Below are 13574 nucleotides of genomic sequence, written 5' to 3'. Positions count from 1 at the left end.
AGCCACCTTAACCTCTATGACACGGGTAGGCAACCATGTTCCTGGAGTACTGCAAGATTTTGTTCCAACTAGGCACCACACCTGGCCAACTGAGCTAATTGATCAATTCAGAGATAATGTGCTGGAAAAAATGTTTTTCCCACACTACAGATGGCTATACTGGTCTGCTAATACAGGACTAGTAAAGGCCCAGTGCACTACTTTTGTGAATAAAATTAATTATTATTCAATTCTGCTTTTTCAGGGGTTGGAGCAGCACCCCTACTTCCCATGGCTTTACTTGTAACATGTATTCTAAATTCTGAGGGTGATAGTTGATTTTGAGAAATAAATATTCTCATTATATGACAAATGATACTGTTTCGGAGTTATTACATTTTGTGACAGGTAGACTATTAGTTTTGATTGTATTAAAGCATTTTGCAAGAGAAATGTGTTTCTCAACTCATTTGTGACTGCTACATTTCTATAGGCAATGTTGGTAATCTCTAAACAAAATAACTTCTAGGATTGGTTCAATTGAACGACGAGAGAGGTTCTCTAATTGTCCTGCAGGTGGTGCCATTGTAAACAAAATATAAATTACGCTTGTGATTTTAGAACGGTACTGTTTAGCTGTCTATGGGTGATCAGTGAACGCTAGGGCTTTGTCGGTGTCCACTGAGCCTGAGTGATTCTCAGTAGACCTACAGGCTGGATCGGTGATTTAAAAAAAGTTAAACAAGGCACGCATGGCCTGGCAGAATCTTCCTATTTCTCATGCGGTGAATGTCAGGTGCAGGAGAAACGTGACTCGTGGCACACTTCAGTGCTCTTTTTCATCTGGTGCTGGTACAGATGGCGGGGGAAAAATATTAATTGAGACCGAAACAACGCTATGCATTTTTAGACTACAGTATGCTGTTTTGACTGTGTTGAGACTAACAGATAGCTCAATATGTCAAGCTAAAAGTCTTATTACTTGGCCTGCAACAGCAGCAAAATATCCATAGAGAGGGTCTTGCTGCTGACCAGGGTGTCCTCCAAAGCCAGGGCCACCAGCAGGGACGCCTCCATGCTGCGAGACAGACAGACAATGAGACAGATAGAAAATGATGACAACATTGGTCAGGTGCCATGAAAGTGACTAAAGTTGAACATCCCAATGCCTCACTCTGAACTACCTAACCAATAGTCTATAGACAACAGACAATTATGTCTCAAATCAGTGCATTGACAGCTTGTTCTGCAGAGGTCAAGGGGCTGAGAATTATTTCATATTGATTATTTATTACAATCAGTAAGAGTGTCAAACTGTACTTTGGCCAGCAACACCAGGACCGTGAGTCCCAGCTATTATGTGAAGCTGACCACTCCCAGGGTTGGGTGAAATGAGTCAATTCAAAACCAGTACTTCTATCGACCTATATGCTACTGAACTTTTTATACAAAGTGTTGGCCCTATACTCCATCATAGCATTTGCACTTCATGTAACCCTTTGATCAGCTCAGATTGTTACATTGTAAGAGTGTGTGCCTCTGTTGTATCGGAAAAGTGCATCAAGCCTCTTCACTCCGGGAATAACAGGTATCCCTGGAGCAAAGAGGCGCATCAAGCATAAAAGATATGCTACAGCTTGCCAATGGTAGCGATTCATTGGCAGGCAGGCCTACAAATTGTATTAGATACAACAAATAGTATATGCAAAACACTGTGCAATATACGCATGTCATATTATGCATATTTCTTCTATATAAATAAGATAAATGGGTATCGGCAGGACCGTTTAGTTGTCCGGAAGTAGAACTGCAAACCGGTCCTGCCGATACCCATTTATCTTATTTATATAGAAGAAACTTGTCTGTAAGATCTTACCCCTCCTGGGTATCCGCCTGTGGGAGCACCATATCCAGGATAACTCCTTTCTATGAATGAAAAGAATAACATTGTGATACCAACTGGCAATAAAGTATCCCCTTCCCTGACTTGCCCAAAGTATAAACATACAAGGGGAGTTTCGGGTGTCTTGCTTTACAATAAGCAATGGGAGGGATGAATTTGAGTTTTAGGTTGTTGTCTTTGCAAACCTTTATTTGGAGTAAAAGAGTGGATGTAGTTGAACAGAAGTCAAAGTATAAACTTTTAAAAGAGTGTGTTTTTTTTTACATGAAATGAACACTTGAGGAAGTAAATGGTATACACCAGGCACATTCCAGTGTTTTAAGTTTCATTGAGGCTCTCAATGCACTATTTCCAGATTGGCCTTGCAATAACATGTGACCAGCTGCCTGCCAATCACATGACAGTAATACTTGTCAATTAAGATAAATACAACGCTGACTGCATTTCTCTAAGTAATAAAGTAATACTATATAGTAGTAGTACTTATAGTAGTAGATTTGCATATAGTGAATACGATGCCCAAATTGTGAGTTGTCTCAATTGTTTCTGTGTCTTACTATTGTGATAAACAACATTATTTTCACCAGGCAAACCATTGCATTGTGTATTGTATTTTGTGTATATATTATGTGTGAGTGTGCATGTTCCTAATGCTACTGCACAGCATTAACTGTTTCACAGGCTAATAATGTTGTATTTTATTTGTGCTGTATTGTAATACAGTAAGACCACCAAAAGTCATCATTACATCATTACACAAGATCAGAAACACTCTTGTCTCAGAACCATTGGGGTGCACTTCCTTTATGGACAGGAAATATTGAATCGTGCCTCCACTGAAAAGCTGTTCTGTGGCTGACAGGATCAGAAGGCACTGCTGCGGAGCCCATGCACAAATCTGGCTCATCTCTAGCCTATAGACCTGCTATTATCAACTAGGGAATCAAACACGCAAAGCTATTTCTTTGCCTTGATATACAGTAGAAGCCCTGATTGAGATGTATGGACAGAACCCTAACTGGTTGTGGTCGAACGGGGAGCCTCTACGCCACCATAGGCACCTGGGCAGACTTGGCTCAGCAACCCTGAGGCAATGGGAGGATGAGGAAGAAGGAAAAGAGGAAGAACATGCAATTTGGACCAGGGAGCATCCAGCAATCTGTTGCTATACTACAAGTAAGAGTGAGGTGTATGAGTTAACTGTGAGAGAATATTGCAGGCTCAATATTGCAAAATAGTACAGGGGACTTTCATTGCTTGTCTGTTTCAACCCTGATTTAGATTTGATTTCAAGTGGCATGCCATGTTGTCTTGGGGTAAACAGGGTTTATGCTGGTTTGTATCAATTAACATGTTTTCCCAATTCTGCTATTCTGACTTTGCTTACCTACCACTGCCTCCGTGCTTGCCAGTGTGGGCAGATGACTTGTGACTAAGAGCCTTGCCCAAACTCGGCAGGCCCATTGGCAGGCCAAAGAGACAGCAGGACCAAACACGTGATACAACGACAGACTGCAACAGAACAGCACCCAACCTTCCATCCTACCTTATGTCATCGCTTCTCACCACACCTTACTATTATCACTCCTCCATCTCTTCCCTTCTATCTCCTCTCCTTGCATCTCTTTATCCACATTTAGTCTTCATCTCCCCTATTCCCATTTCTTTGTATGCTCATTAAAGTGCTATCCAACATACAGACATACAGTGGGGCAAAAAAGTATTTAGTCAGCCACCAATTGTGCAAGTTCTCCCACTTAAAAAGATGAGGCCTGTCATTTTCATCATAGGTACACTTCAACTATGACAGACAAAATGAGAGAAAAAAAATCCAGAAAATCACATTGTAGGATTTTTTATGAATTTATTTGCAAATTATGGTGGAAAATAAGTATTTGGTCATTAACAAAAGTTTCTCAATACTTTGTTATATACCCTTTGTTGGCAATGACAGAGGTCAAACATTTTCTGTAAGTCTTCACAAGGTTTTCACACACTGTTGCTGGTATTTTGGCCTATTCCTCCATGCAGATCTCCTCTAGAGCAGTGATGTTTTGGGGCTGTTGCTGGGCAACACGGACTTTCAACTCCCTCCAAAGATTTTCTATGGGGTTGAGATCTGGAGACTGGCTAGGCCACTCCAGGACCTTGAAATGCTTCTTATGAAGCCACTCCTTCGTTGCCCGGGCGGTGTGTTTGGGATCATTGTCATGCTGAAAGACCCAGCCACATTTCATCTTCAATGCCCTTGCTGATGGTAGGCTTTGTTACTTTGGTCCCAGCTCTCTGCAGGTCATTCACTAGGTCCCCCCGTGTGGTTCTGGGATTTTTGCTCACCGTTCTTGTGATCATTTTGACCCCACGGGGTGAGATCTTACGTGGAGCCCCAGATCGAGGGAGATTATCAGTGGTCTTGTATGTCTTCCATTTCCTAATAATTGCTCCCACAGTTGATTTCTTCAAACCAAGCTGCTTACCTATTGCAGATTCAGTCTTCCCAGCCTGGTACAGGTCTACAATTTTGTTTCTGGTGTCCTTTAACAGCCTTAATACAGGTAACAAGTGGAGGACAGAGGAGCCTCTTAAAGAAGAAGTTACAGGTCTGTGAGAGACAGAAATCTTGCTTGTTTGTAGGTGACCAAATACTTATTTTCCACCATAATTAGCAAATAAATTCATTAAAAATCCTACAATGTGATTTTCTGGATTTTTTTTCTTCTCATTTTGTCTGTCATAGTTGAAGTGTACCTATGATGAAAATTACAGGCCTCTCTCATCTTTTTAAGTGGGAGAACTTGCACAATTGGTGGCTGACTAAATACTTTTTTGCCCCACTGTAATGCCATTTGCTTGGTTTCTCCATTCACTTGAATCCCTTTAGACATCAATGGTATGAACAGAATAGCGTTTTGTCAAATGTTCTTAGGTTCTCTCCTCTGTCCCCTGTGTCTTCAGATGGCCATGGCCTCACCCAAGAGCGTGTTCAGAACCCCTGGGGCTGGGCTTGTACTGAGAGTACCTTTGGCCCTGTCCACACAGACCTAGTTAGCATCCAAAGCCAGAGTGACACAGGGCTACATGCCCCTGAAATGTGGATTGATGTCCCCCCACACCAGCCCTCCTTGGGTGGTGCTGATGGAGAAGAATCACCCCAGCATTGTTTAGGCAGTCAATGGAGGAGCCACAGGACAGAGGGCCATGGCTGTGTTTGTGTGCATGGACCAAGTGGACCAGGAAGATGTTGCCACAGTTTGGCTGGTTCCCCTCTCTTCAATTTTGGAAGTAAGTGTATGTGTCTGTTTATGTGAAAGAGGGTCATTCTTCTCTATGGTGATCCAGTATGGCTGCAATGTAGTTTTTTTCTCTAATCAAATACTTCTGTTTCCCAGTGAGGAAGACAATAATGGTAGGAGTCGAGGTGGAAATAGTGGAGGAAGTAGCCTATGAGGACACAGAGACACTTGAAGTAATGTAAGTAGTTAAATGATTCAAGGTCATGGTTTATTTACACATTGCTGAAGCACATAAACATAAAGTAGGGCTATGCAGTAGCTAATGTTTGTATGTCTTTTTTTTTTTAGATCAGAAGGAGTCTATCCAAATTATTTGATGGAAACCATATTGCTGCACGATGACCAGCTTTTCGCCACCTAAACATGCATTCCTTCAAAAGTTGTTTGCAAGTGAACTTTCTGTGTTTTTAAATGTCAGCCTTGTATTTTAAATGTATTTTACATTTATTTAAATGTAGTTTAAATATTAAAATGTATTTTAAATACCATTTAAATGCCTTTTTTATGTCAGTGTTATGGGAGGTTCATTAATTACAATTTTTTTTACCCAATAAAATAAGAAAACCTTTGCTTGTTGTCTTGATTTGAACTTCTAATGAAGATATAGTATATGTAACTTCCAAGACCTTCTGACAGTCTACACTTGCTTTGTCCATCCAGTGCTCCAGTACTCTGCTCAAGTATGGCAAGTCTCACAGCCCACCAAGTTGAAAAAATCTAACGACATGCTACCAAAATCATCATGGGCACCACCTACACCTACACCTGGGCTTGCAGTAAGTGGAGTCCCGCCGCACCCACCAGCAGATCCTTTGTCCAGAAGCTTGCAAATCCCAGCAACAAATAACGTTAGCTGCCTCAGACGATAGATAGGTCATGTCAGTTTTTAGATCTACCCATCGAATCCTTCCCCCTATTCGGACTGACAGATACTTCAACAGCACTATGCCTTACTTTGTGAAGCTGCTTAACTGTAATATTTTATACTACATCTCATGTTTTATTTTATTTAATTACTTACGTAGGCCTATGTATGCTGCAATTCAGCTTTTAGCGGCAAATGTGTACAATTAAAAACTCAACCTTAAATTAATTTTGATTCTTCAATTACCAGAATGCACCTCAGTCAGGCTTACGTCATCTACATGCGCCACACAGCTAACGCTATTAAAATGCGACAGTGGTGCTGAACAACGTTCGAAAATCTGCATATCCAATATAGGTTGGACATTAAGTCGTAAAATGTAAGAAAACCCCTTTTAATGTAAACACAATTTAGATTTGACCTGACTACGACATGTGCGATTCACCAGAAAATCAAACGCTCCAGGCTCGTCTGCGAAGTTTGGAAGAGTTGACGGAGTTCACCGAGAACTGCCAGAGACAACTGAATGAGCTGTTCGAGACGCTGGGATGGAGACAGGACCTGGACAACGGCTCAGTTCAGGTAGGTCAGGAAGCTAGTTAGCTATATTTATTCAACTGCTCAGATACGATGGGCGGTTCTCCTAGCCCTGAAAGCGCGGCGTTCTTTATAGGACTAGTTTACCCCATAATCAGTGTTTTCATAACGTTACCTGAGCTAATATCCGAAATCCATACTTAAAATGTGCACCATCTGTTGTGAATGTGTAGCTAGCTAGATATGAGGCCTCAAAATAAATGGGGGATTCATTAAATCTCTGTATACATGACATGCATGCTACAACAAGCAGAGATGATATTATAACTTGTAAATGACCTTCCACAGGAGCCGATGGAGGTGTGCCCCTATGACCCGAACCACAGAGTGCCAAGCAGGAGCATGGAGAGACACAAAGCCACCTGCCAACTCAGCCAGATGGGATACTCCCATGAGGAACAGGTTAAAGAGCTATACTGTGTCACATATGCACACACATACTCTAATGAAATATCAACTGAGCCATCAACACCTTTTGGTGTAGCTTGTCATTAGGGTAAGGATTTTTCCTGACCATAGGGCCAGGCCTAGATAAACTGGACCCTATAACTAGAGCGGACCAAAGTGGTGAGGTCAAATGATCAGGAAAAACTCTCCACCCTAATTATGCAACAACCTTATCTGTTATTATGTTCTTAAAAGCTTTCATAAAAAGTAAACTCCTTTCCTTTCCCAAGGCTGAGATGTATGACACCTCTCTGTATTATGAGAATGCCAGCATTACCAGCTTCACAATGGGTGAGTGTCACACTATTCCACTTTTTAATGTAAAAGTCCAAATTCCCTGGACTGACCCTGGGTTGGGGAAGCCCAATGCTTGTCTCATATCTTTCTTTGTGTTCTGCCTCACCTGTAGACAAACACACACAGCAACAAGTGATTCTACAAGCAAGAGCAAGTGCACCGTCAATTAGGACAGAGGGACTGTACAGCCAAAGTAAGGTCATTACACCCTTACATTAGTGTTAGGTCACTGATAAAACCCTATACTTGTATTCATGGCCATCAGCATTAGTGCTGATACCCCACAAAATATTTATGCTTTTATTATTTTATTCTTTAATGGTAATTTCACCAAAGAACAACCAATGTTTATATTTTCTTTTACCAAGCTTGTAGGTCTTCAGTGACTTGCCCATGTCTAAAAAGGTCTCCATTAACATGCATTAATTCATTATTAACACGGCTAAATATGGTGGCTGTTGTTTTTTTTTTTTTTATGATATAGTTTCTTTGAGTTTGTCATCTGTACGTGTTCTGTGTTTTGTTTTCAGTGACAGGGGTGAGTAATTACAGGAGGTTCTCCCCTCGTTCAGGCTTACTGATTACGTGCAGTATCCTTTAATGCCATATCCTTTCAAACATGCTGCCTCTGTTGGTGGCATTACACACATGTACACACACATTTTCCCTGTACGTATTGGGGAAAAGCCTTTACTCTTTTTTAACCCTTTAATACTGAAGGTGTGAGTGATCATCTCAATGTGATCTTTTGAATTTGTGACTTCTCATGACTCTATCTGTACTCTGTTGTAGCATGTGAGTGTGTGTAAAGCCCTTTTCATTGTGCTGCAGGTGAATACTCCACAGATCCTTCAGAAGTTCCTCAGAACCACAAGCGAGCTATCTGTGACCTTACTGTGGCAGACCGACTGGCTCTTTTTGATCACGTGACAAGGGAGGCCATTCAACAGAAGGATCAAGCTGTTGCAACCGACAACGAGGACCTCTATGTTGATTTGGTGGCCAAGCTCAAAAAGGGTAGGCCTATAAACATTAACTATTGAGTGAGACCAGTAGTATGGTTTAAACCAATTTTCCTATGAATTGCTCCTCTAAATTAATTTGTGTTCCAGTGAATCTGTTGTTTGTTTCTGTTCATCAGGTAACGATCAGAACGAGCACAAGTCTCACCTGGAGCTGATGGCTGAGATGAGGGACTACAAGAGACGGCGGCAGTCTTACAGAGCCAAGAACGTCCACAACACAAAGAAGTCCTACACTGAGGTGTGTGGGGGTGTGACTGTTTCAATAGAATGTTAATGGATGTACTTTACTTTGAGGTGTGTGTGTTATATCTGGCTATGTTTTTCATGAATCCTGCAGGTGATTCGGGAGGTAATTAATGTCCACTCTGTTGAACTGTCCAGTCAGTGGAAAGAGGAGGAGAGGAAGGAAGAGGTTAGAGAGTCCAAACATGCCCCTCACAGGTAATCCAACAATTGTCTTCTTACCTACATGACGGCTCATACAAGATCCAATTAGTACTGTAATACTTATCAGAGGATCATGTAAAAAATAAAATAAAAACTCCACTGAACCGTTTGTCTCTCAGGAGAAGGTCTGAGGACAGACGGTCTGCCTCCACAGAGTCCCGCCAATCTCATGTCAGCTCCAGGGATGGACACGGCTCCCACCACAAATGCCAGCGCAGCAAAGACCCCAGCCCAGAGCAGAGCCAGGAGCGCAGCCGAGAGAAGGAGAGCAAGAAGAAGAGAAAGAGGTGAGTCAGAGTAGTGGATTGACTGAATATCATTGTCTCATGCATTCAAATCTGACAGTGTATGAAGTCACCATCAAGGCTGGTTGCAGACATTTAGTGGTTGATGAATGCTTTGGCTGTATATATGTATGGTGAATTGAATGTGTGGACATTCACAGGGAATCCTGCTCTCCGGATGAGAGACCTCATGATCGAAAGAAGAAAAAGAAGAAAAAGAAGAAAAAGGAAGAGAAGTGATTTTCAAGTTTAGTACTTTGGCTTGGAAAACCAGAGATTAGGTCAAGGAGCCAACCAAAGCTACCTTCCAATGTTCATAATAGCGTACCACTTAGAATGCACGCCTTCATACTAAGTGCTCAATTCATGGCTTCATATTAAATGGTATGCATGTGTCGATATAGTAGTTTGACTCGCAGGCAAATCTTTCTTTGTTGTAATCTGATGATATTTTAAAGCAACAGTGGAGCTCTAAACATTTGTCTTAAACAGAGGTTATTAAATGCCTGTTGTATTAGATTACAGAATGTAAATAAACTGTTAGAACACGATTCTCGGAATTCTGTTGTACATTCACGATTACCCCTGTGTTGGATGTTTAAAGTTAAAACTACATTGTGTTTGAGCTTTGAATAGAGAATAAAAGCTTCATATGTGTACTTTAATGATCATGGTCATAATCTGTGTGTAAAAGCTTTTGTGTGTATGATGGCCCTTATTTAGAAGTATTCAGAGAACCAGAAAAATGACTTCTGTTGTAAAGCCACAATTACTTGAGAATTCATGGATTACTTCCTTTTTTAACAAGAACTCTGCATAAACAATTGTCAATGTCTTTCCATATTGCGACTAGAAATAGTCAGAAAAATCTTCACATTTCCATTAGATAAATATATTCATGTAATAATTTAGGTGTAAATGGCCCTGCCCAGGCCAACCCTATTGGTTGAGGCCCCTCAGGGCAGTTTGTGCAGTTTTCTTAGTGTGTACTGTATGGAATGTTGGACAGGAGTGTCATAGCTGGCACACTTTTACCAGCAGGTCAAAATGACACAGAAGGTCAGGCCTGGAGTCAATGTCCATCTGCAGTCTTTTAATGATGGGATGAAAATACTTTTCAATATCTGTCACAACACTATTCCATTGGTACTGAGTTTGATCACCTGTTAAACCGTTACTTTAAATTGGTATTCAATTCATTATCAGAATGTCAATTGATTTTTTTTTGACTGAATGACTAGAATTGACCTTAACCTTCACTGTACTACTTGAACATGGCTCCAAATGTCGACGTGTGAATGTTTTTAGTCATTGGGGTATTCACCACCTGCAGAACTGTGTCCGTCTACTAAAATGCTCACAACAAAATGTACCCTGTACCCTCATCTCTATTTTAAACCCTCCCTCTCTCTGTATTTGTTATATTCTCCTTACTCTCTTCTCTCTCTCCTGTCTTGGTCTTTGCCCCTGTGTGTATTTGGGGTTAGGGTTAGACTCAGGTATTTCTCACCCTGTCGAGGAGAAGAGGGAGCCGAGCCCGTGGCTGCCTGAGAACCTTATGGAACCCTGAGAGAGGGAGAGCAAGGGAGAGAGCGAGAGGAAGGGGAACCAGTGCCGTGAGTGGGGAGCGAGAATGCTGTAAAGAGCACAGTTCAGGGAGGAAATAAACTGGACTTTTCTGTCTATATTATTTTTTTAAACTGGACTATCTGATACGTTGAGTGAGTGTCTGGTCTCAGTGGATTATACAGAACCAAACAGACAGAACCAGCACCATGGGAGCCCCCAGGGTAAAGGTAAGCAAGCAGAGCAGGCATCATGGTCTAAGAAGGTTTCTGAGATGTTGCTACGCCAGATTCTGAATGTGAACACTGTATTTGGTCCAATAGTGTGGTTCTTGGGCCTAGGTTCTCTGGTCCGCAGGTGGTGTACTCAGTGATGCTGGATTGAGGAACCTAATCTAACTATTGGTTGTGTAATGATACGGTAATGAGGGTTTATTTTTGGTACTGTGTGAGAGTGTATTTGACATGGACTGATTTAGTTGGTGTGTTGTGAGCATAAAGAAACCTAAATATACATTGGCGTTTAAATTAAATACTATGTGACCTATTTTCAGGATGATTAGCCTGGTGGGTCACATGCTGCCCCTAACAGTGTTTGAGTTCCCTCTGAATTAAGAGTAGTTTGTTTGAGTTCCCTCTGAATTAAGGGTAGTTTGGAGGTAATTACTTTAGTTTGTATGTTTCTCAGGAATGTGCCGATTTGACTTTATTTACCTTACAGAGCACTCCACTGCACACAACAGCAAGTCAACCGACAAAGCTTAAAACTTTACAACTTTGAGAGGTGATTTTGTTGTTTGACAGTTTGGGTAAATGTATGTTTTTTTGTGAAACGTAGATAAATATAAATAAATAGATAAATATAAATTAACAATATCAAATTTGCATCCTTCAAGAAGTCCAGGATCTCAGTTTACACTCTGGATACAGATGGAAGCAGTTGCTTTTCTTCTTTTTTGCAGCAATTCTTTGTGGATAGTATTACTATTCAATGAATAGTGATTGTATTGGAGAATTAGTCTAAGTAAAGAAGCTTTTTCATGACTACTAACTGTTCAAATGGAAGGATTAGGGTTAGTGGAGGTGAGCAGTCTGTATCCCACACTGCACCTCAGTGTCCCAGGGGGCCTGGAGGTCGGTGGTGATCACCGATTTATACCACCAGGCAGACGTATGGCGTCAACTCTACATTGCAAAGCATTCTGGGTACTTGCCCAGGTAATGTATGGAATACTCCAAATCAATTGGTTTATTTCAACAGATAGACTAAATTATCTGTGTTATCATTGAGTACCATTTGTCATGTATACACTGACATTTATTTATTGCTTAGGTGCTCTTATTCATTGTCTTTTAATAATTGATTTAAGTCCATTATAGACTACTGCACAAGTGTTTTATTGATGATGTCCTCTTTGTAGTTTTGAATATAAAGCTGGAAATGGCATATGGATGGAAAGTGGTGGACTCATGGTGGACAGACGGCTGCTTGACATCACAGCAAACAGAGAAACGACCTTTTACCGTCTCAGAGGAGTGGGATGAAGAGAGCCTTTAGAGTACAGAGAAAGTGCCCTGGAATGTGAGAAGGGCCTGAGAACTGCTGTGGCTCACCTTGTGGTTTTACCCTAACAAAGAGCTTTTTGAGCCTGTATTTCTCATCTCTATCTTGGTCAAGGCACAGACGAGCTCTTGCCTAAATCTACAGAGCATAATACAAACCTATCACCTGGATTGCTGACCCCTGCAGAATCTCCTCCCACATGTCTCATGTCATGTGATATCCAATAGGCTGCTGTTAATCCAAGGATGTGACTTCAGTTTATTGGCCCATTTTCTCTCTGGAAAATAAAAAGATGCTACTCAATTTTTGGACATGATTTAGCCATAAGGCTCAATACCCGAAATGTAGACTTCGTGACATGTTCCAGTGTGTCTTTTAACAAATATTTAACAAATATTCCGGCCAACTATCCAACCACCGACCATCTTTGGTCATCTCCCCTAATAACATATAGCCTTTTTTAGTGATGGTCTGATAGGCCACCTTGCAGCCCAATTTTTATTTCAACAACCCCAAGCAACAACTCCACAAATTGTTGCTTTCTGTGAATTCATTTTGAAGTAGGATACACACACTTGCTGCTTGTCATACAGTATATACAGTTTAATGAAAAAAAAGTTAGCATTTTTCTTATTTAGCAGATTAATCATTGGCCTTGTAGGTAGGCCTAAACATAGACATTTAGCCTACTCTTACTGCAGGCCTATATGATACATATATATTTTTTTGTCTGATATTTTACCAGATAAATTGACTGAGAACACATTCTCATTTGCAGCAAACAACCTGGGGAATAGTTACAGGGGAGAGGAGGGGGATGAATGAGCTAATTGTAAACTGGGGATTATTAGGTAACCATGATGGTTTGAGGGTCAGATTGGGAATTTAGCCAGGACAAACACCCCTACTCTTACAATAAGTGCCATGGGATCTTTAATGACCTCAGAGAGTCAGGACACCCGTTTAACATCTGAAAGACAGCACCCTACACAGGGCAATGTCCCCAATCACTGCCCTGGGGCATTGGGATATTTTTTTAGACCAGAGGAAAGAGTGCCTCCTACTGACCCTCCAACACCACTTCCAGCAGCATCTGGTCTCCCATCCAGAGACTGACCAGGACCAACCCTGCTTAGCTTCAGAAGCAAGCCAGCAGTGGTATGCAGGGTGGTATGCTATGACTATAGGCCTATGATCTTGCAGAGGTCATATTATGATTGATATGAAATCTGATGTTTGTCAAGAAATTTGTCAAATATAGACCATATAAATGTTGAATATTATTCACACATGTTACATAGCCTACAA

The 13574-nt window shown here is 41.1% G+C and overlaps 3 protein-coding genes across 7 annotated transcripts in view; all 3 read left to right on the top strand.

Annotated features, from left to right (window-relative positions):
• The first annotated feature begins 2717 nt into the window (after window positions 1-2717).
• LOC149984512 (uncharacterized) lies at window positions 2718-5744 on the top strand. Its single transcript, XM_090229001.1, has 4 exons — window positions 2718-3058; window positions 4838-5164; window positions 5272-5353; window positions 5464-5744. The coding sequence occupies exons 1-4, from the start codon at window positions 2881-2883 to the stop codon at window positions 5534-5536; spliced, it is 660 nt and encodes a 219-aa protein (XP_090085127.1). The 5' UTR covers window positions 2718-2880; the 3' UTR covers window positions 5537-5744.
• snrnp48 (small nuclear ribonucleoprotein 48 (U11/U12)) lies at window positions 5711-9802 on the top strand. The gene is made up of 9 exons (XM_090229000.1): window positions 5711-6622; window positions 6926-7039; window positions 7315-7375; window positions 7494-7574; window positions 8213-8398; window positions 8523-8644; window positions 8744-8847; window positions 8973-9140; window positions 9299-9802. Exons 1-9 carry the CDS (start codon window positions 6473-6475, stop codon window positions 9375-9377), a joined length of 1065 nt encoding a protein of 354 aa, XP_090085126.1. The 5' UTR covers window positions 5711-6472; the 3' UTR covers window positions 9378-9802.
• A 776-nt stretch (window positions 9803-10578) lies between these two features.
• LOC110513982 (uncharacterized) overlaps window positions 10579-13574 on the top strand; it is a 25650-nt gene continuing 22654 nt past the window's right edge. For all 5 annotated transcript variants that reach the window (XR_016494182.1, XM_021593599.3, XM_090228999.1 and 2 more), the window contains exon 1: window positions 10579-10933. Coding sequence is in view for 4 of the 5 variants with exons in the window: in XM_021593599.3 (XP_021449274.2) it covers window positions 10913-10933 (21 nt within the window). In the remaining variant the exon portion in view is untranslated. The remainder of the gene's footprint in view (window positions 10934-13574) is intronic.

The sequence above is a fragment of the Oncorhynchus mykiss genome, chromosome 3 (genome assembly GCF_057628025.1).
Source record: "Oncorhynchus mykiss isolate SJ-2025 chromosome 3, ASM5762802v1, whole genome shotgun sequence".
NCBI lineage: Eukaryota > Metazoa > Chordata > Actinopteri > Salmoniformes > Salmonidae > Oncorhynchus > Oncorhynchus mykiss.
Note: the sequence above shows the minus strand (reverse complement) of the source record. Positions and strands in the feature narration are given on the sequence as shown.

What these genes read in the sequence shown, in the direction of transcription:
- LOC149984512 (XM_090229001.1), top strand. Translation starts at nt 2,881, where the DNA reads ATGTATGGACAGAACCCTAACTGGTTGTGGTCGAACGGGGAGCCTCTA. An exon ending in AATCTGTTGCTATACTACAA is followed by an intron (nt 3,059 to 4,837) that starts GTAAGAGTGAGG and finishes CTGTGTCTTCAG; the next exon opens with ATGGCCATGGCCTCACCCAA. An exon ending in CCCTCTCTTCAATTTTGGAA is followed by an intron (nt 5,165 to 5,271) that starts GTAAGTGTATGT and finishes TCTGTTTCCCAG; the next exon opens with TGAGGAAGACAATAATGGTA.
- snrnp48 (XM_090229000.1), top strand. Translation starts at nt 6,473, where the DNA reads ATGTGCGATTCACCAGAAAATCAAACGCTCCAGGCTCGTCTGCGAAGT. An exon ending in TGGACAACGGCTCAGTTCAG is followed by an intron (nt 6,623 to 6,925) that starts GTAGGTCAGGAA and finishes GACCTTCCACAG; the next exon opens with GAGCCGATGGAGGTGTGCCC. An exon ending in GGTGGCCAAGCTCAAAAAGG is followed by an intron (nt 8,399 to 8,522) that starts GTAGGCCTATAA and finishes TCTGTTCATCAG; the next exon opens with GTAACGATCAGAACGAGCAC.